The sequence below is a fragment of the Urocampus carinirostris genome, chromosome 5, assembly GCF_059441175.1.
Source record: "Urocampus carinirostris isolate Australia breed hairy pipefish chromosome 5, RoL_Ucar_1.0, whole genome shotgun sequence".
Classification (NCBI taxonomy): Eukaryota; Metazoa; Chordata; class Actinopteri; order Syngnathiformes; family Syngnathidae; genus Urocampus; species Urocampus carinirostris.
The window spans coordinates 20,984,360-21,007,391 of record NC_142353.1 but is presented as its reverse complement, the minus strand read 5'-3'; the positions used below and the strand labels follow the sequence as shown (position 1 = coordinate 21,007,391).

Here is a 23,032-nt window from a genome sequence, read left to right as displayed (position 1 = left end):
GTAACCCTTGGCCAAAAAAATTGAAACACCACCACCTAAATAATCTAAAATAATAAATAAACATGTATTTGCATTGAGCCACTGAAAAGGGATAATGGTCAAACACTGACTGCTAAATTGCTAACTGCTGTCTTAAAATGTTGTTATAAAACATTTTCTCATAAAACAAGGCATTTCAGGGCTTAAAAAATAATCCCCTAAAACAACAAAGTACACGAGATGAAGTAGAACTGCTGGAAGATATAACATGCAATTCATGTGAGCAAATTCATGTTACTTAAGTACTTTGAGTTTAGTGGCTAGTTATGATAAAAAAATAGTTTGTAGCTTCTGCACATTCCATTTCTCCCTTTTAATATGTACATATTTTGGGGCATTTTAGAAATCAATGATCAGGAAAATAAATAGGGGCAAATTGACCACTTATGGTCAATTTGTGCAGAAGCAGTTTTGTTGTTGAAAATCCGGTGCATCCGTAATGTATACTGTGTGCATAAAAAGAGGGTAGGGGGTGGTTGGGGCAATGGAGATTGAGTGTTTAAAAACATAACATACAAACACAGTGGTACCTCTTTATCCAAGCACCTCTAAACAAGAGAATTCCAAAACACAAGATTTCTTTTAACAAAGATTTTGGTCACTTTATGAAAGAAAATCAAGTTTACGAGCAATCCCAGAGGCTACCACTAGAGACAACTCACCGTCAGCATCAACTCTTCCAGTGACGTCCAGAAGCATGGCTTCACCACAGTTATATGAAATAAAACTATGCAAAGATAAACCTTTCAGTGAAGAGTGGAGAAAGTAAGTCAATGGACAAAAGCCACATGAAAGATGACATTCACACAAAGTACACTGTGGTCTATTCTTTCCTATCAACAAAAAGGTCATCCGTTCCTAATGTCAGTCAACAAGAATTAACTTTGTCTCCCTCTCTTTTTTTGACACAGCCGGCTATTACGGACACTGGGGACTATTTCACTCAACTTCTACCCACCTTCATCCTTTTTTAACAAGTCTGACTCACAATGTCTGGAATTCCAGGCTGGCTGCATATCAGCTCTGTGCTTCCCAGACAGGGGGCCCCCACAAGGCCAGGCCTAATGCCAGCCCATGTAGGGCCAGGTCACATGAGCATGGAGGCCCGCCTGGAGTCACCAGAGAGATGCTCAAATCAAATAGATTGCACAGTACAAAAAAACATGATCCCATAACAAGCATTTTTCTTTGTTTTTCTAGATACAAATGAAAATAATATAGCTTCATGGTGAATCAAACATTGTTGTTTTGGGGTCCTTAACACCAAATGCCCAATCATGCAAATGGAAGTAGACTTGAAGAGGTTAAGTTATATATCACATGGAAGCATCCAAACGGGCCATAATCTGATGAGACAAAGCACAAAGCATTTAGGATTTCCAAAGTAAAGAACAACAAGAACCAGCATGCAAAACCTATTACAACACATTCACACACTTGACCAGATCCACTTTTAATCCATATCAGCTGCATCGTGATAGCTGAGCTGTCTTCTCTTAACGCTAAAACAATCCTTTACTATTCATTGCTGGTGTAGTAAAAAAAAGCTGATGTCATTCCAGAGGAATTGTTGGCAGCAATGTTATGTGATAGATAACAAACACTCAGACTGGCGAGTTGGTCGTCTGCTTCAAATCGGTTGCTTACTGCTTTTTCTTCCACTGAGTCACAGAGATGGTGCGTCAGGACAACTGTTAACCGACTGCTTGTCACTCACGGCACACTCCATTATCAGAAGATATTTATGAACTGGTGTCAGAGTCATACTTTAGGGTTCACGCATGTCACTGATCAAAACGAACTGGTTATGTACTTTCATGATATTTTGCAAACTATCCATTTAATTAATATATATTTCTGGTAACATAGTTTTAACTTAATTGAAGAGACATCTGATTCCATATGCAAAGTCATACGCTTTTGCAATTGTTAGTTGGGAAATAGGCATGTTAGGTAGAATTTGTATTACCCTCTTAAAACAAAATTAAGCGAAAATCTTAAACTAAGAAATGATAGGGGTTCTGTGTTTTGGCTGATGAATAGCAATGTGGCTAAAAAGGCAGACATGACTAGAACAAAAATAATACATGAATTTACACTGCAGAGCCAACTAAAAGTTATTGTTTGAACAACACGCCTGTCACTAAATTATCGGTATATCCTCCCAATACATTTTGATTATAAAAATACCATGACTGATGAGGTATGTATAGGGTTTTAAGCAATTATTTGGTTTTAAACCCAGATTAGCGAACTCTGTAGTGCGACTTTATTCTTGCCAAATGCTATCTATGTTCAAAATTGGAAATTGACACCATATCTCGTAAATTTTGATGTTTAATTAAACTGATTGGTGTTGCATCAATGCATTAATGTTGAACTAGACACAAACAATCAAAAATAAAACAAAGTGATGCAAGCCTGTTTATCGTGAGCCTTGGTCTAGAATGGAAAGCTTCAACTCCTTAAGAAAATATTTTTCATCCAAAAATGTGGCTGAAAATATTGCCCACAATTCCAAATTGTATGACTGGGTGAAAAACAGACTATATATCACCCTCATGTGAAACATAGTGGCACCAGCTCATGCTTTGAATCTATTGTTATCACAATGAAACAGTTCTAGACCTTAATGATGCAATATTTATGTGAAAGCGAAAGAACAGTAAAAAAGACAAAGACTCCTTCACCGAACAACTACATATTTTTACACCACTATCTGATTGAGTTAATGGCTTGCCATCTGTGACCACAGGCCTCCAGTTCTCAGGAATGTATGTTTCCAGTAAAATCCTTTCTAATCTAACCTGGAAAGGAAAATCCAGGCCATGGAGATGCAATGTTCCAGGAAACTTGCAGGCATCAGCTTAATTCCATGTGACGAATGAAACGGTGGACAACGCCATCAGAAGGCAAATTTGACCCTAGGAAGACCTTTTGTCACGGTCCAGGGGGGCAGAAGTGGAGGATGACCCCCCCCCAAAATGGGCCGACAAGATTAAGAAATGGACCGGTACCAACTTTGCCATGAGCCAAAAACAGGCCAGAAACCGTCAACAGAGAAAGGTGTTCAGAGTCGAGTTCTTAGCTGTGTCCCGACGAACCAGGCACTTCAGGGATATGTCGACCATGAATCGTAATGCAATGTTAGCTTTTTTGGGTGAAATAATACAAAATGTAGGTAATGCAAGACTTGCAGCTAGTAAATGACTCAGAGTGAACCTCTTTCCCCCAGGCTATGAGGGAAGAGGAAAATATTACAGCATAGTTTTTCACAGTACTTTGTTTCACAGAGGTCCCACGCCCATTAAGGCGTCTGGCTTTGCACAGACAGATGAAATTACCCTCAGCCTCAAGGTTCCACACAGACGCACACACAGCTCAGGGTACGCATCGAGAGCAGCTGTGTCCCCTACGCTGCACAATGGATCCATCCATCACTTCTTGCAATGGGTTCGATGGACTCATCCATTAGTTAGGGGAATGGGTGTGCAGGGACAAGCCTGTCTTTAATCCAGAGTTATAGCACAGTGTGCCTGCTTTACTGTTACTTGCAGCACTCTATCCCAGCTGTTGCCAGGAGGTTAACATTCAAGGGCTGTTCAATGCAACTCATCTCGGTTAGCTGATCATTGATCACAATTGAGGTGTATAGAAGATGTCAACTGGGGGGAGTAGGTGGGGAGGATTACATTCAGAAGTGGCTATAATTTTGAGTAATGCTGCAAATACACTTTTACAGTTGCTCGTAAAATCCTTAAACTATCAAGAATAAATTGTTTGTTCATTTTTGCTGTGGAATAATATTCAATGATTTTCAAGACAAAGTGTGTAAGCCAAACCTCTCATCGGGAGTAAAATTTCTTGGCTTGAAGTTTCAAGTGTGGATAGTGATGTATTGCTTTCTAAATAAACTATGAGATTGAGAGCACAGGGAAAAGCTGAATAAAACGTGCTAACAAGTAGAATGCCAGAGTGGTGTTTCACAAAATAAATTTGAAAAACAAATATCAGAATTTGATAACCATGCAATTATGAAGCAGCAGACGCAAAAAAATGAAACCTGAGGTCTGTGTAATATTGACAAAATCTTAAAGTTAAAGAATGGGTTCTCAGGTCACGATCAGAATATTAAATGAGTGTTTATATAACAAAGGGATATGTTTCAAAGCCAGTGGTTAGATTTTGGAATTATGATTTAAATGCAGTTTGGTCTCAATCTAGTTATTTAAATAAATGTTAAGGCAAAAAAAAAAAAAGTTTTGGGTAAGGGTTTTCAGATGTCCAACCTTTTGAAACTGCAACCATTTGAAAGTAGGGCAAAAAAAAAAACCTGTGCGAGAAAATATGCTGAGCCATCAAGGGCGCAGGGAAATATTGGCTAGAGGACAGAGTGCCAACACATACGGTTTGTGAGCTGCCTCCCAAAGACAGCATATGAAACAAGAGATTACAAAATGTAAAAAAAGCTATGCCCAAAAGACTGAACAAATGTAATCACTCAAAGTGTACACAGGACACTCCTCCATCTTCTGTCCCTGTGCAGGCATGCGGAGGTGCCTTTTCATCTCGTCATGGTGCCTTTACGGGCCAACAGAAAAGGGGGGTATTCACATTAAATGGTGAGAAAATCCGACCCTGACCCCCTCCCACTTTCCTCAGCTCATCCTTAACAACTTGATTAACAATGTTGTCCTCCCATGCAAAAAAGGGACTTAGATCCATGCCCACCAAAACACACACAAAGAAAAAAAAAGAAAAAAATCAGGCCACCTTTTTTGCAAAATAACCTCCCAAGTAGCTCATGAAAAGCAAAGATTCTGTTGGACACAACTCAAGTTAAGGAGCAGAGAGAGTCAGGGAGTAGAGCAGAAAGCCAGGAAATCCTCTGAGATGCGATAAAGAAAAGACACAACGGCAAGACTTCGGGGAATACCGGGCGAAAAATACAGCGGGTTTTAGAAGTTTTGTGTGTTTTGAACATGGTCAATTACTTTATGGGATGGGCTCCAGCACCCCCGCGACCCTACTGAGGATAAGCGGTGTAGCCAAAGAAGAAGAAGAAGAATAAACTGGTGCAACACCTTGTAAAACATCAATATATTATTATGGTTTAAATGTGTTTTGCTATAAGTCTGAAAATGTTCATTGTTTAAGGGGCAAAAAGAAGGATTTGATTTCAATATGTCAGAGTGAGGTATGGGTTTAGATCCATGGACATGTTTTCAATAACCGTAGTGTGAGATTATCCTTAACCATCATAGTTAAAATTATTGTACACAGACACCATAGCTGGTAAAATTTGACCTGAAAAGACGTTTTTTCAATGCATAATGTATGAATCTTGAACTCGAGCTGGATGCTGCATATTCAAACAAGAATCAGAGAGTCACATGATATCAAGGTCAGACATGGATGATAACTTTTATCCTCACCCATGTTTACATCAGAACCCTGAATAAGCCTTGTCTAAGAAGTGGAATTGTTGGCTGAGCAAATCTCAACTAATAACAAATGTGATGGCAACTGACCAAATGACATACCTACAGTAAACCAGCTACATTATGTCATGGGTAACATGAGGGAGAAGTGTTGTACTATATAGTCATTCAGAAAATATTACTGAATATAATGCCGGTTTTATACAGGTAAATATCCTAAAACAGAGTACCACAAATTAACACTTTCAGAATGATCCAAGGCCCTTACATTCTTTATGTATTGCTTTACCGAGGGTAAGTCTGTCATACAACAGTTTTCAGTAAATACATTGATATTTCAAGCAGAACCATCGTAATTATCAATCCATTAATCGTCATTAAAGCGGCAAAGTATCCAATGTTGACGCACATCTTTTGTTCAGTTGACTTAATAAAGATGATCAAGGGACAGGCTTAATTTGAACTGAAACTGGTCTTTCATGAATGCCACGTTAGGTGCATTTTTGGTCAGTTGTTTCTGTATAGGAACTTGGGAGATGGTACTAAAAGCACCGTCCTTTCAATTACTGAACAATCACAAAAATCCAGCAATCATGGGCTCGGTCCAATAAAAGTTTAAAAAGGCATCATTGCACTAAAGGGCAGCGTGGCAGCTGGATAGCGTCTAGTGGGGTGCCAAGCGCCCCAGGCAGCCCGGCGAGTAACTTCCTCCTAAATGTGACCAATGTTACTTCCTGTAAGACCATAAACATGGGATGCAGTCAACTGAAGTCAAGCTGAAAATCCTCTGGTGCCACTTAGTAAGGTCAAGAGGTAAATGCCAAAGCATATTTTCCCCACTTTGACAGCTATATGGCTGCTTCCCTACAAGTCAAAAGCTCATGTTCATTTTCACAAAAAGTATTTAGATATCCACACATTAGCAGAAAGGCTAAAAATAAATCAATAAAATGATTAGGACTATCAGACATGTAAAGTGGTCCCAAAGACTTTTGCAGTGACAGGTTGATACACAAGTTTATCTGAGTCTGCTATCAAGGATGTAGCATCACAAACTGTTTGCCCCTTTAAAAACAACATGACAATTACAAATGCATATGTCTGTGACATTATCCTGAAAGACATAATGTGACCATTTCACGAACAATGGATGCTTGCAAACATAGACAAGCACAGGAATCAGTGTGTCAACGGTAAAACATAACAAAACCTTCATCGCCTATGGCCTTAAAAAGACCCATTTCAACACTGATGTCATTTCTCAACGTCATTCTAAAAAGAGGAAAATGACCAATCCCTCTGGCATGTCTTCATTTGTCCCTATTGCAAATCAACGCTCATATCTGATGGTTTCGCCATGTCCAGCAGGGACAGACATTGGCTTCAAAGACAGCAGAGGAAACACTGTGCCCTTCCTGTCACACCCAGTCGGGAACAAAGGACATAAAGATGCAATGAAGAGATTTCCCCATTGCACAACCAGTTTAAAGTGGATTATGTATAGCATATACTTTTATTGCATTGTGTGTTACAATCACAATATGGCTCACGGCTTGTGCCTAGAAATCATCAGGGATCAAGAGTGCAGTTTTGGCATAGACACATATAACCAACGTAATCGGCTGGGTCTTTCTCATATTTCACCAAGCCTTAAGTTTTTGCTGCTATGTTTATTCATTTGTGCATATTTGGTTCTGTGTCACCAGTACCGAACTGTGGTCAGTACATGGCAAGGAGGCATGGCTTTAAGAGTAATTACAAACCAACAAGATACCAATTAGGCAAACGTGAGCATGCAGCCACAGAATTTAGATTAAAAGTGTGCCGAGTTAGATATTTTTATTTGTAAAATTAGATTTAATGGTTAATATTGGTGACATAATTTAACCGGCCTGCGAGCACAGACTCTTGAGAAGCAAAGAGGTGTTATGCAATTGCACAATCGCACTACTTCACACAGCAATGTCGATTCAATTTTGGTTATTGGTGCAGCCCTAGTTCGCAATAGCACAGAAATAATTTGTTTCTGTGTGTCGCACATTGTCTTTTAACCTAAAATAATTTTTGGTGCGTGTTATACACAAGGTTTAACGTATATTAAATATAGCATATTAAATATCGCTGACCACAATGGCAAAATATTGGATGCAACGGGATCGAACCCGAGCCGCGGCCCTGCGTACGCCAAACCCTAACTACTATACCACGAGTGATGACATTTAAGAAGGAATCTTGTTATCACGGACTTTGAAGGACATGAAGTACAGTACATTGTACATTTTATGTTGGTATTGTGGTCATAGTTTACATTGTCAATAAATTATAATAATAAAGTCCGCACATATTCAACATTTATCACTTACAAAGCTTATACCAATGTTATACCAATAAACAAAAAATTATGGGTGCACGTTGTATACGAGTGTAAGGTCATACACAAATGAATGCACTAAGTGTACGGCTTTAAGATTGTGACAGAGTACTTATTGTACTGTAGACTACAGTATCTCTATAATAAGTCAGTATAAACGCCCTCATTGGTCTAAACACAATTGTGTTTACAATAGTGTAAGTGGCTGTGGAGGTTGTCAGCAGCACCAAGATCCTAGGGGTGCACATCAAAAACAAACTCACCTGGACCGTGAACATTGCATCACTGGTGAAGAGGGCACAGCAGCGCCTGTACTTCCTGCGGAGGATGAGGAGAGCCCACCTGCCCCCACCCACCCTCATCACATTCTACAGGGGCACCATAGAGAGCATCCTGACCAGCTGTATCTCTGTGTGGTGTGGAGGCTGCAGTGCCTCGGACTGGGGTAGTGTGAGGAGGGTGATGAGGACAGCAGAGAAAATCATCGGGACTTCTCTCCCCTCCATTCAGGACATTGGCCAGAAGCGCTGCCTATCCCGAGCCAAGAACATCATTAGGGACCCCTCTCACCCCCATTATGGACTGTTCACGCTGCTAGCCTCTGGGAAGAGGTACTGCAGTGTACGGTGCAGGACCACCAGGTTCTGCAATAGTTTTGTCCCCCTGGCCATTAGACTGTTAAATGGTCAATCACACACATAGTAAGTCTACACTGCTGCTAATCTGTACATCTGTTTGTCTGTTGTTGTTTTTTTTTTTTGCACTACTAGGAGTTCTTTATACCTAGCCACTCCTTTGCACATCTGTTCTCCTCTGCACTATCGTACTACAGTGTTATTGTTACCGTACAGTGACTTGTTTACCTGACTGCCCATTTTGCACATCTGGGTAGCTGCTACTCTTGCACTCTGCACTACTGTATAATACTATACATAGCCATAATTATTTAGTATATTATTAGTACTTCAATACTCCAACTCAATCCAACATTTTATTTATATCTGTACATTCAAGGAAACTGTGCGGGTCAGATGTATCGACATTTCGTTCTGTATACACGTGTAATAGAATGACAATAAAGTATATCTGAATCTGAAATCTCTGAACACGTGTAAAGCAGAAAGAAATGTATATACACCTGTAATTTCTTTGATAAACAACAAGTAGCAAAATGGTTATTTAGTTATTTAGTACAGTGCCAAGCCACATTAGGTAATATTTAATTTAAACATCACGCTTTAGCAAACTCATCTCAACATCTACGTACTTTTTATCTTGTCTAAAAAAAAAATTCTCAAAACGAAAACCCTTAACTGAAAGAGATTCATAATGAGAAATATTATATTGTTTTTATGTTTGAATTTTAAGACTGACATATAAAGCAACTGAAAAAAAAAACAAAATTCCAAAAAGAGCTGCCTGGCCTCATGCCTATATTCACATAGGCTTTGTTCATACATATTTGTGTGTGTGTGTGTTTGCTGATATTCTACATTGTGGCAGGCTCAGAATGAAGACCTGCCCTTACTTGACTGCTTAATCTTGCATTTCCTGCCCTCCCACTGTGTATCTGGGCAAAAAAACTTCACACCACTGTGGATCCTGCACTCCCCCTTTTCCCCAGGGTCACACTACAACAGATTCATGCTTGCCTGCCACAAGGCCCTCCACTCCTGCTGTTTCCGCCGGGCGACTGCACAAAATCGGCACTTGGCCCGTTCCCAAGCAGTTCCTACATGCCTCCCAATTTCCAGATTAAATAGCACCCGTCTCTGAAGTCCTTCCAGAGGCTAATGGCTTTTGTTGCTGGGAATAATCCGCACATCCTCTCCCACATCCCAGGGGTCTGAGGGCCTATGGCGAACACCGCCAGTGTGCCTCATCGTCCTCTCAAGCTTACATCTTGCTTGACCTCCTCATTTTCCAAAGGCATGACTGCTTACTGTGACGTACAAGGGCAACCTGGGATTCAAACCACCCGTGACGGAGAGAGGATTCAACTGAGTTAAAACCCATGCGGAGTTTTATAAAGTGTCAAAACAGGTGCTGTTTTAAATTTAATGAAGTCCTTAAATCTTGTTTGCTTGTCAAGGGTTCTGTTTGAGGAGGCAAACGAAAATGTGGGCTGTAAGTGCTGTTTATTTGCTCAACAGCAGGAAAAAAATAAATCAAGCAACTATCTCGGATGAGGAGTCAAGGAGTGTGGAAACCTTTCTTTATGTTCACAAATCCAGAGATAAATAACAATTGTCAGGTGTACAGGGAGTTAATATGTCTGTTAGGGGAATGTGTAAGTCCTTACTTATTTGGGGCCAGGTAAAGTGTCAGCTTTAAGGGAAAAAAATAAAAACATTCAGATTTGTTTTTCAACAAACTTTCACAATTATTATTTTAACACAATGTTTCTTAAATTGGGAACATATTTTTACATATCTGACCATTGTCCTCTTGTTTTCAAATACAAATAAACAAAATGTTTATGGAAATTATCTACTTTCTTTAGAGGTTTAATGATAAACTAGATGCACCAGATTCAAATACTAACCAGAAAATAAAAAACAAAAACTTGAAACATTCATCTCAAAAACTTAAGCTGAAATGACGATATGAAAGAAAAAAAAACACATTTTTTTTCACTTAGTTGCTAAAGAAAAAGGTACAATAAAACGTTAATAACCGACTGGTTTATTACTACATGCTGATTTGAAGTTTAAATAAATATATATATATATAAAAATATATACACACACACACACACACAGTAAGAGAGAGAGAGCAAGAGAGGGAGAGAGAGAGAGGGAGAGAAATTGTCCCTAGCTGTGACTGAGGAAGTGAGTTGTCTGTCCCTGTGTGCTCTGCGACTGGCTGGCAACCAGTTCAGGGTGTCCCCTGCCCACTGCCCGGAGATGGCTGGGATGGGCTCCAGCGCCCCCGCAACCCTTTTGAGAATAAGTGGTGCAGATAATGGATGGATGGATATATTATATATTTCTTTTGTTTCTCTTCTACATATACACACATATATCTCATCTCATCTCATCAGCTGCACCGCTTATCCTCAGTAGGGTCGCGGGGATGCTGGAGCCCATCCCAGCAATCATCGGGCAGTGGGCAGGGGACACCCTGGACTGGTTGCCAGCCAATCGCAGGGCACACACACACATATATATATATATATATTTGCACAAGGAAGAGAAACAAGAGAAATTATGTATAAGAGAAACAGGAAGCTCCGATTTAAAGCAATGCAGTATCAAAAGCACAAAGAAGCAGAAAGCTAATTCTTAGTTACTAATAAGTGCAATGGCCCACCAATTACAGTCATATCTAAAATAACAACTGCTATCATATCTTTACTTTGTTGATTCTTCATTATGTTTTTATTGGAATTATGTGGGCAGTTACAAATATTAAAAAAAAAAAAATCAAAAACAAAAACAAAAACTGTATTGATGAAAACAACAAGACAAAAAAAATCGTGTAAGTAGATTTTTTTCTAAACACTCTTAGTTTTTAGGATTTGTATCTATTTTACACAACCAGTCAGAGCTTACGTAATAGTTGTACCCACAAAACAAAAACTTTGCAAAAGGCGCAAAAAAAAAAAATGATTTGGTTTGGTCACTTGGGAGTGCAGTTTGTCCTATTCCTTGCACTTTTTAGCATTTGTATTTGGTTGCATGACACAATACAAAAATATCTACTGGTAAAATAATACACACTGCTCCTTTATGACAGTATCAAGTTTGGAAAAACACTCATAACGTTCATATTTTTCTTATGCAGGATACAAAAATACCGCACAGGCTAGAGATAGAATTTAATTAGATGAGTTTGGTGGATCAAAAGGGCATTTGGGAGAAAAGTTTGTTTTAATAAATGTGTAGGTTGGGAAGCCCAGTCACTGACCCAGCAGGTCTCCAAATGTTTGCTAGAGCTAATCTTGGCTCATGACGCACCAATCCGTGAGCTCACATCCAGACTTGAGAATAAAATAACAGGGAAATAGACTATGTTGACTGAACGCTTCAAATAACGTCTCTTTGTCAACACTGTAAATGGCAGAAGCTTGACAGTGAACCAACCCACTTCCATTTTAGCTTCATTCCAGTACTTGTGATTGTACTTATTATTTATTTTTTTAAACAGAAGGGAGTATTTTTATTTTCAGTCAGGAAAAATAAAGAAATTAACAGACCACCCCTACGGAACCACCTCCGACGAAGTTCTGTCCGACTGCCGTCTTGCAACAATTATCTTTTTTGTAGATTGGTGAACATTTTAATCAACTCTTCAATTGTTTTTCAGGTGTAAAGTCTGGCTTTTTTTAAAAACTGTATAGAGTATTCTTGTATTTTGTAATTCATTTGTCGTGACACTGAAAAGTCCTTATTTTTAATTGCGATTTTGTTGTGTCATGCAGGGATTCCAGTTGCTTGATTTTAAAGTTGCTAAGTATGAAAAGTGTCAAAGTTTAAGTTTGTTAAACGTTAAAAAAAATTTACATTATTATAACATAATATACCGATCACAAAGACTACCCAAATCCTACCTTTTTTCTTGATTATTTCTTGTTTTCCCTTTGATTTCTTTTTTCACTTCTTTATTTAATTGTTTTCCATATTGTCCATAATGTTACACAATCATTGGTAATATGTGGATTAAAGAAACAAAAACAACCTAAAGAGCCATTTTGGAGCTGAAAGAACCGCTGAAAGAGCCAGTTCTCTAAAAAGAGATGCAATTCCCATCAGAACAACAGTGGCATGTGCATTTCGAATACACACAGCACCTACTTTGAGTGAAGGCACTGCTGTCCTTCTGCTCGGACTTTTTGTCCTCTAATCCATTTGCACTGACCAAATCTAACTGTGTTTTTTTCAAACCACTCACTTATCCATCGTTTCAAATAAATGGAGGCGAGCAAAAACTCTCACAGATTCATTCAAGTTATTCCAAAATGCACGCTAACTTGCGCGGCAACATTGACGTGGTTACGTAGGTGGGTAAATAAGGTCACGTTACTTGGGGACTGCGCTGAAAGAGTGTGCTGTAGGTTGGGGAGAGTCCGCGCTAGTGTCCACTGACATACACAATGTTCTATGAATGGGATTATCCGATTGGGATAGCATATGTGGTGCCTAGACTGCCCTCATTACTACATCCACTTTTCTTTTGGGCGTAAGAGCATGTCCTTGGGTGGGCATTGTCCACATCATTAATCAATCACATTAAAAATCAAAAAAAATTTATGGGGCGCATGAATGGAAACTGAGGATTAAAATGGCACCAAAACAACAACACATTTAGTTGTAAGTTTGCATTATAGTTTTACCATTTTTGCCTATCGGGCTGTAGTTTGCCAACCTCTGAAATACACACTCCTAATTCATATGGCACATCTTAAAAAAGTTATGCAATAAATACTTCTTTAATAGTACAGTACCCGTTTTGTTTTGAAATTTGACCTAATAAATAGATTGTTTTAAACTTAGTTATTTCCAAGATTCTTGAATTCAAGTTCTGTATTAAATAGTGTAGAAAAACGAATTTTGTTATGATGCACTCTTCATTTTCATACACAAACATTGCACTCTTATAACTCAGGACAGTCTCTAATCACAATGTTGTATATATCTCTTTCTCCTTTTTATCCAAATAATCTGTTATCTTTTATTTCTCTTTAAAGTTTTTATTACATGTTCACCCTGGAATGTCATGTCCATTCTTGTTGCATACAATGTTTCACAACAGCAATGATAATGAAGACAATTCTATTCAATTCAAATAGCTCCATAACCTGTAATAAAGTTGATATAGATATAAAGATAACAGCATGAATGCAGGAGAAGGTTAGAGATAGCAAATTATTGTGATGTTTTGACCTGTTAGCACGTGGTATAGTAATAATTATGAATACTAGACATTTCTATTTTATTCCAAACAAACCATTCATTTTTTGCTCCTCAACTAAAAATTAGCAGTTGAAATCAATGCTTATCAGTACGTTTTAATTTGTGATCAGGATAATAATGGTATTAATTGGATCAATTTAACTTATTTTACTTTTTCAAGACAATTGGAAAAATAACAGTTGACAGAGGAATTCTGCTTTTGTCAACATATATATAGGTGAGAAAAAAAGAGCCCACTTTAGGTAAACTCGGTTCTTGGGGAAAACATGTCTCGTTTGAGATATCACCTCCACCCCTATGAAATGTGTCCTGTAGCATTCAGCATTAGGTGTCATAATAGGGTTGTGGAGTGGAGTAACTCATAATCTCGTACCTTTAGTGTGCATCTTTGCGAGGATCGTTAATAAGATCACCCAAACAGGTTTGGTGTTTCCTAAATTGTTATTTTAGGAATAACTTTTTGGGTACTCCTAATCAACACAAATTTTCTAGTAAGTCATCAGTTATCAACATAATTGAAAAGAAACAAATGGAGTGCAGTGAAAAAAATGTGTATTTTTGTTGAAAAATCCACTTTCAGATGTTAATTTATGGAAAAATGAGATAAAAGGAGTGGAAAAATGTCACGTGGAAATTTTACGGATAACGCCTATTAAAAGTATGCACAAAAGCATGCTAATCTACTCTGATAGAGTTTTGACTGTCTCTGACCTTAACAAATCAACAGGCGGACCTCTGTTAACACTGTACGCAAACACATCAACATAAATCTGGCTTTTAGAGTGGAGGGCCTTGAGATCACCTGGGCCGCTGCTGGGGAATGGAGAGGGGGTGTTCAGAAGAATTACTGCAAAGTAAGGATAAGGGCATTTTCCAGATGTAGTATGGTTGTTGAAGATGAGGAAAGCCCTGTTCCAGTTTTTAATACAGGTGGTGATGCTCTCAATTTAAAAGAAAAATATTTAATGGAGAGTAACACATGACCCCGCTAATGAAGAAAACACCTCTTAAATATGATGGGGTATTGGGGGAGCTGGGTGGTCGTTCGAAGACCTTAACATTCAAAACAAGCAATAATTCACAGCCCAGAAACAAGTGAAGCTGAGTCCAGGCAGCTTATTAAATGGTCGAAAGGATTGCAGCCAAACTCAATGTTTTCATTGCAATATTAAATTATAGCTTGCGTCTTCCAAAAATGCTAAAACACCCCAATACATAATCTGAGGATTTATAGGCACATACATTGCAACAGTATTCAATAAACATAATCTCTGTTTTGCTGTTGACCACTGCCAGTTCTTAAACCCACCAGACTGTGGGTGACCATCTCGCGACTTTGAGGATGTGTGTTTGTACCTGGCCATGCCCAGACTGGAAAACCCTGCTGGCACAATGAGAACATCGAGGCGGGGGAAGGGGTGAACGCCCAGAGTGGCTTGGGCTGCAGACAAACATCGAGGCAACAGGGCTAAGACTCCATTCTAGGATTAGAACATAGACAACAAAAATACCGGAATTAGATTTGGACTAAATACTAGCACTCATACTTTTTATAGACAGTAAAATATGAAAAAAATGATGGTGATATCAGTTGTTATAACTTTAAAACATCGATTGAAAAAGTTGGAAAATGACTATGTTGGTCCAGCCCAAAAGTGGGCAAAAAATGGCTCAATGATGTTCTTTTTTCTGTGTATATGCTGAGAGAAAGTCTTAAATCCGAGACCTCTGCCATACATGAGGAAAACAGATCAAATAAACCAATCCATTTGTTCTCATTTACCTGCACAAGTTGTTTTGTATTTGTTTATAAAGAGACTATTTCGTCCAATTAGCTTTGAAACACCTAAAATATACAAATTATCTTAAAAGAAAAACTTTAATTAAGAGCAATACCTCACCTTTTTAAGGACTACATTTGATGATTTGCATTGAAACACTCAATACAATTTAGCTATTTCAGAAGTGCTTTATTGCATGAAATTTTGTATTTTCAATTAAAAAATACAGAAAATTTAGCCAGTTATTCAAATGTTAGCCATTACCTTAATGAAACATATTAGGACACAGGATAAGAAAGACACCAACGTATAAATGCATTTTTACTAGTATTTTTTAAACATATTAGTTAGCATATAAAAGTGATTGATTTAATTATTTGAAAGTATTCTCCTGCTTTTTTTATGTAGTGAAAATGTTTACCCGAATTTGGGAACTTTGCCATTAGATTTCATATATATGGTAGAGTTTTGCTAGTACACCCAGGTGCTATTTCTTAATTGTGTATTTTTTATTCCAAGTGAGTTTAAACATATTACATTAAACAACACGTGCAAAATAACATTGGGCTGGTTCATTTCCTCAAATGGGATCCGATTGATAAATTGTAGTCAGCAAATCAAGCTTTGGAAGTGGCACTTATCTTAGGCGTCATCCAGTGGACATATTTAAAACTGCAGGTTAATGTTTGACGATGCAGCTCAGTTTTGTCTTGTACTTCTCTCAGCTTTGCCTCACGGGCCTGATAAATCCGGTGGTGGGCCTGATCCGGCCTGCGAGCTGTAGTTTACCCACCCCTGGTTTCCTCACACTTATTGTATTAACCTTTATTCTTTCTCAATTATGTGTTATTTTCTATAGCTAGAATTAATGAATAACACGGCTCGCTCATAACAACTTTCTTTGACGGATTGACTGAGAATTTACTTTTTATTGTCATCTCGAAATGTGAACTGTCCTAACCTGCGCCTTGTCCAGTAGGCTTACAGGCGCAAAGACACGGTGCGGGATCACACGCTGAGACTTCACACCGCGCTCGGTGAACCGGCAAGGGTAGTCACCATGGGAACAAAGGAAGCTGTCATCCAACATGGCTGATTGGTCTGGCACAGAACCATGCCCGTGCTGAGAGGACGGGTCGAGGCAGGCGTTCCACTCTTCCCTTGGAACACATTGAACAGTAAGAGAAAAGATCAATCCAAGTTCAATAAAAAACATTGAATATGTTTATATATTGAGGACAAGTAGTGTGCGTGAAGTATAAGACTGAATTCCATTTGTGCTGCCCCTTTGTTCTATATGTAAAAACGAAAGCCATGGAAATAGAAAACCACTCCTAAAAATATAAAGGTGTCATTATGTAATCCATTCCTTCTAAACGCAATAACTAGTGCTCATTCCGTAACCAAGAGTTTTCGAGCCGCGTCCAAGTTTCCTTCCAGCCTTTTACCGAAAATAAAGGCCTGCCTTGTAGTGGGAGATTCCTGAGGCTGGCGGCGAGCTACGGCTGGACTGTTACGAGAGGAAAATCAAGGCGGGAGGAGGAGGCTTACTGGAAATCACTGGCAGACGTAGTAGGCTTGCAGAGCAGGGACCCCAGTCGAATTGGGCCCCGCAAGCCAGTCACTCACTGTATCCCACATCCATAAAAATCTGTTTTTCTTGTTGGCACTCCAAAGACAATTTTGACTGGGTGCTGAATCCAAAGCATGGAATTTCTCAAAGCTTTCATGTATTTGCCATAGAGTTCTTCAGCAAGAGCTGGATCTGTACGGTAGGGGGAACGAAATAGAGAAGTTTGCCGTTGAATCTAGAAAAGGCAGACTCAAGCTAAATGATGCCAAGGAAGGAGAAGTGTCTGGTCCAATGTAAAACAGCATATTAAAATGATTAGGGAAGATTCAAAAATACAGGGTCTGTACACTTTTTTCATGGTCGTTTTCAAGCACATAGATAAATCTCTCCCCGTATATGTGTGAGGTAAAAACTTCCATTTTCAGTTGCAGGAAGTCCTTTCCATTGCAATTAACCACTGGTAAACAGTACCTTAATTGTTTGCATGGCCCATAATAAGTGTACATAATTGATACGTAACTCTTGCACCAATACACATTTCATAGTGCCGTTAAGCCATAGCATGCACTCGTCGTCTTGGAGGCGACCATTATGGGACAATGACGCTTCCTAGGAAATTGCCAAACAAACTAATGGCAGCAGTAGATGATCACATGATGATTTATCAGTTGATAAGTGTCGGTGACCATAACCCGAAAAACGTTTTATACAATGGGAATCGAACATGAGTAGTGGCGGTGAGAGCGCTGATATTCTACCACTAGACCACCAAATGTATAGATGATATACAAAAATGCATTCGAGTTTATCCTATTATTACACTATTTTTACTCACGGTGCTAGGAACACTAATTTGCTAGGTCATTCTGAGAGGTTTAAGAGTCTCTCCTCTTCTTCACCTGTGCGTCAATAACCTCTTGGTTAGTATTTTGTTTAAAGGCCTTTTGTTTTCTCCATTTTCTCTCATTCGTTGGTGAAGAAGTGGAGATTGTTTAACCTCTTCAAATTCACTATGCAGATCAGTGTTCCTGGCACCAAGAGAAAAAAATAATTTGATTATGAGATAGGCTCAAATGCCCTGTAATATGTTATTTAGACCAATGATGGTCTAGAAGTAAAGTGGCATCGCTCTCACTGCCACTACTGGGGTTCAATTCCCGTTGCATACAATGTTTTGCATTATATGTCAGCAGTATTTATTGATTTGATCAATCAATGCACGATCATTGCTAAAAGGCGGTGTTTACAGTAAAATATTGTACGTAAAACCCTGTATGTAAAACTTTGAATGTATTCTGCTAAGGCACAAAGGGTTATAAGGCGCACTGTAAAATTTCTGGCCAAATTCAGGTTTTTAGGTGCACCTTATAGTCTTAAAAATACATCCATCCATCCATTTTCTGCACCTCTTATCCTTAGTAGGGTCGCCCTCTTGAAAATACAGTACATCAATATATATATTATATATATGAAAAAAAAAAAAAAAAAATATATATATATATATATATATATATATATATATATATATATATATATTGACCCACCTACCTGCTGGTGTGAAGGCTGGAAAACTGAGGGACAGACTCATCAAAATCATCCCTCTTTCCCCCCCACCTTGTTTCACACACAGGAAGAAGTGAAGCAGGGACTTGCTGCCAATGGCCCACTGCCAAGGTCAAGGTAGAGGCCGGCATGGGCATGGTGACGAAGTAATTCCAAAGCAACAAATCTATGGACACCAAAAACAAAGGCTCGTAAAATATCATACTGTACATCGACATAAAATCTCTGGAAATCTGCTATTGTTTTTGTGTGAGGCACAGATGTCTTCTGGGGATGTTGTTTTCAAGCATACCTTTCTCGTTTTCTTGAAATGAACTTACCGTATTTTCACGACACTAGGGCGCATCATGTTAAAAGGCGCAGTCTCTGTAGCTGGTTATATTTCTGTATTAAACACTACGCAGTGCGCATCACACAATAGGGAGTGGGTGACCTCTGTTGCGGCAATGCCCCATTACAACACGAACAAGCATACAAGTCTGCATATTTAAAAATACAACAGAAGCAAAACGGAGTTTTGTTGTGGTTTATTTAAGTATTGATTGGGATGTAAAAAAGAATGTCGGTCAAAATTGCACACACCAAGATTTAAAAATTGTCGGGCCACTTCTGAGGCAGAATTAGGGAAATAAGAATCCTGAAAGTGCAGTGTATGGTGTGTATCAACCGATCCACTCAAGACTCCAAGGGGGGAGTAAAAAAGGAAAATCACGGCTTCAGATTGGCTGTACAAAACAACCACTTTCTGGTCACTTTCTCTCGAAGGATGCACCTCATTAAGGCGCCAAAAATCAAAACTGTTGGGAGATTGGTGTGCCGTATTGAACAGCCAATTTTGGCCAGAGCACAAGTTTGAATAATCAGTTGAAATTATATTTTCAAGTTCAGCCCAACTATGTGCATGCTTATGTTTGTAAAGAGGGGCCAAAACAGTTTTGATTCTCTTGCAAAAGCTCTCAGCTTTAAACCTTTTTTCCCCCGAGAATACACCAATGTCATTCAATAGCCTCAAAGGACAACATTTACTTCTGAAAGGTGACCCAAAATTCCCAGAAAGGAAGAACAGTTATTTCAACGCTAGGAACCCTACTCCTAGGCAAGGCGCTAAGTGCTAATTTTAAGCCAAGATGGAGATCCAAAGGTTGAGTTTTTTTGTTTTGGTTTTTTTAAATACCCCAGGTGTAAACGCCATGTCAAACCTTTGCTAAATGCATGCCGTACTGATAGGGGAGAGTCAAATATCACACTCAAACTTCCTTCTTTGCCGTCCTATTGTGTTCACGGAACAATCTATAATGTGACTGGCTGCACAACTTGATGGTTGACACACTTTTTTCTCAGTATAAATGGCAAAATGGACTGTCAGCATTGTACTTTCACTGACAGAAAAGGTCAGGTTTTCAACACAATAACGCTTACACAACACAAGAACACAAAACACTTACGAAGCCAAGTTTTAAATCTGCAATACAAGGCCCCTTTTACCCCATAATCGGTTGGGGGAAAAAAACGTACTTGTGTCCCCATCCTCAGCAGGTACGACTTGCTCCTCCCCACTCATCAGCACCACACAGTCGCGGGGGGCCCGTACCCTAGCCTGCCACGTTGACATGGCAACAGGCGGCTCCTGGCAGGGGAATAGGGCTCGGTTGTTGATGGGTGAGCCAGCAGTGTACACGCACGCCCTGGAATGAATAATGAACAGGGGACCAAATTTAGTCACTCATCAAAAAATGGCACGGCTATGAGTTTGATCAAAAACAAGTTCACTCCGATTTCTGCACTGCTTCGGAGGATGAATGGAAATGCAAACCTAAGCCTGTTTATAAAAAAATTACATTTACATTTTCTCCATTTAATTTTCAAAAATATGAGATTTGTTACACGGAAAATATATTTCAATACTTAGCTTTCCACATTGGAGAGCATTCTGATAGACGGCGCCACAATGGGGTATACCAGGAGCACAGCAGCGGACGGGGAAACTACTGTATACAGAGAGTTATTAACACAGCCCAGAAAAACATTGGCTGCTCCCTGCCCATTCTGCCCTGCTATCAACATCGAAACTGAAGCAAAAATATCATCATGGATTCCTCTCACCCCAGGCCCCACCTCTTTGACCAGTTTCCCTCTTTGACCGCTTCAGGCACCTTAAGACAAGGATTAACAGGTTTAGGTACAGTTTCCTCCCGAGGGCCTTCACCAACCTGTGACAGCTGCCAAAACTAATTGGAATAATCTTCACTGTACTACTCTTACAAAAGAAAATTGCACTTACAACTTTTCCATTTTCTCTTTTCAGTCTTTATTACGTGCTCATCATAATGTTCACTATGTTGTTATCAATGACAATAAAGACTACAGTACTTCAGTCTTCTATTTTATTCTTTATGAGTGAAATAAACTTACATGTGTTTTTTTTCTTGATTATTTCAAATGGTGTAAGCTGTTTAACACTTTTTTTTTACCAGAAAAACAGTATACAGATGCTGCTAAGTATAATAAGCAACACTAAACATTAGCTCAGGAGGTAGAGCACTCGATCGAGAGATCGCAGGTTCGATTCCCGGCTCCTCTGTGTTATATGTCAAAGTGTCCTTAGGCAAGACACTAAATCCCTAATGCCCCAATAAGCAGGTAGGCGCCTTGCATGGCTGACTCCCTATTGGTGTGTGAGTGTGTGTGTGAATGGGTAAGTGTGAAACACATTGTAAAGCGCTTTGGGAAGTCTTCATAGACTTGAAAAGCGCTATATAAATGCAGACCATTTACCATTTAAATTGACACCAAGTAGAGAAAGAACTGCGGAAGATAATGAGATAATTGCGTTGTTTACGTTGTAAATAAACTTGTTTACACAAACTGTCTTTGGTTTTACTCCACAACATGGTCTGTCTGACGCTTGCTGCAAATAGGTGCCACTTTGTATTTGTATAGTTTATAGCCGTTTAATAAGGGGAAGCAATTGGCTGAGGTTAACAGTTATGTATTAAAAGCATTTTTGACAGAACAAAATACAACTACTATGCTTTGAAGTCAAACAAAAAGTACCTAAACCTCACACTGAGTGACAATTCATTTTGTATTCATCGTAGCTCATCAGACAGCGCACTTTGACTCACCTGTTGTCTTGGTCTTGTGTCCACCTCACAGAGCCCCCGGTAGGTTTGGTCTCATAGGAAATCCTGAGAACTTGGGGGAACTCCTGAGCGGAGGACACCCCCTGCTTCCACACCTTTAAACTCCAGCGGTCGTTGTGAAAATGCAACAGGTCACCACTGTTCTCAACACCAGGACCCCGGCTGCACGCTGAGAAGAGCGCCTGTTGCTGCCTCCATTGATTAAAAGGCATGGAAAGCAGATTTTGGATGAGGTCATGTGGTTGCACACCAGGGAAAGCATCAGACAATGATGCAACGTCCACTTCCTCCACCTGTGACACGGTAATGTCACAGCAGTCCAGCACGACAATAAAATGACGTTCAGGTGAGAAATTGACATGATCCAATGTCATCTTGACATCGGCAAAACCACTTGAAGATGGGGCAGTGTTTCTGCACTGAGACTGGTTCTCATCATGTTCCTCGGGCTCTACTGAGACAGAAGGATCCAAGAACAGAACCACACTACCACTAATAACTTTCCTGTCAAAATGAACAGTGAGGTCGAGAGTATAATGCCTGACTAAAATGTGGCTGGAATTGGCACAGAGTGGAAGGTCTTCGGTATCGGGACTCAAGTCCCCATGTTGCCCCGCCATGGCATTTAAATGACCATATATAGAGAATCAGATTTTTGTGTCAACACTTCAGCTCTAGTATTTGAAATTGATGTTGACAGACATGTGACAAGTGACGCATGCGCATTGCTTCGAAGTCTAGCATCCAATCTTCGTTGACGGACTCTTGAAATAAACTGGCAAGATTCCAGAGGAACATGACACAGTTTTTATGTTATTTGAGTCCTTAGCATGGGCACAAGAGCGGTGAAACATAACCAGAATACTAAAAAAAACCTCTCGAAGCTAAAGACTTACCATGCTCACAGCCTAAACGATACCGCCAATCCTGTCGAAAAGCATCGACGTCAGAGAAAAGCGACAAGTGAGTACGTTGGGAAATGTAGTTCTTCCTCTCTTGACGCCTTTCTTCGCTAGATTAGTGTAGTTAAAAACCATTCGTTCTTTGAATTACTGTACTTCTCATCTCATCTCATTTGCTGCACTGCTTATCCTCAGTAGGGTCGCGGGGGTGCTGGAGCCCATCCCAGCAATCATCGGGCAGTGGGCAGGGGACACCCTGAACTGGTTGCCATACTTTTTATATTGATAATAAAAAAAATATATA

At 39.4% G+C, this 23,032-nt stretch overlaps 1 protein-coding gene across 4 annotated transcripts in view; it reads right to left on the bottom strand.

The window, feature by feature from the left end:
• The window catches only part of aopep (aminopeptidase O (putative)), a 109,298-nt gene extending 86,523 nt beyond the window's left edge, over positions 1–22,775 (bottom strand). For 3 of the 4 annotated variants that reach the window (XM_088336132.1, XM_088336133.1, XM_088336135.1), the window contains exons 1-5: positions 21,809–22,760; positions 20,199–20,368; positions 18,669–18,849; positions 16,509–16,707; positions 15,123–15,247 (exon numbers count right to left, since the gene is read on the bottom strand). In XM_088336132.1, coding sequence (XP_088192258.1) covers positions 15,123–15,247; positions 16,509–16,707; positions 18,669–18,849; positions 20,199–20,368; positions 21,809–22,446 — 1,313 coding nt within the window. In that variant the 5' untranslated portion in view covers positions 22,447–22,760. Of the gene's footprint in view, positions 1–15,122; positions 15,248–16,508; positions 16,708–18,668; positions 18,850–20,198; positions 20,369–21,808 lie in introns of all 4 variants that reach the window. The other variant, XM_088336136.1, reaches the window with a different exon arrangement.
• Between the last annotated feature and the right edge of the window lie 257 nt (positions 22,776–23,032).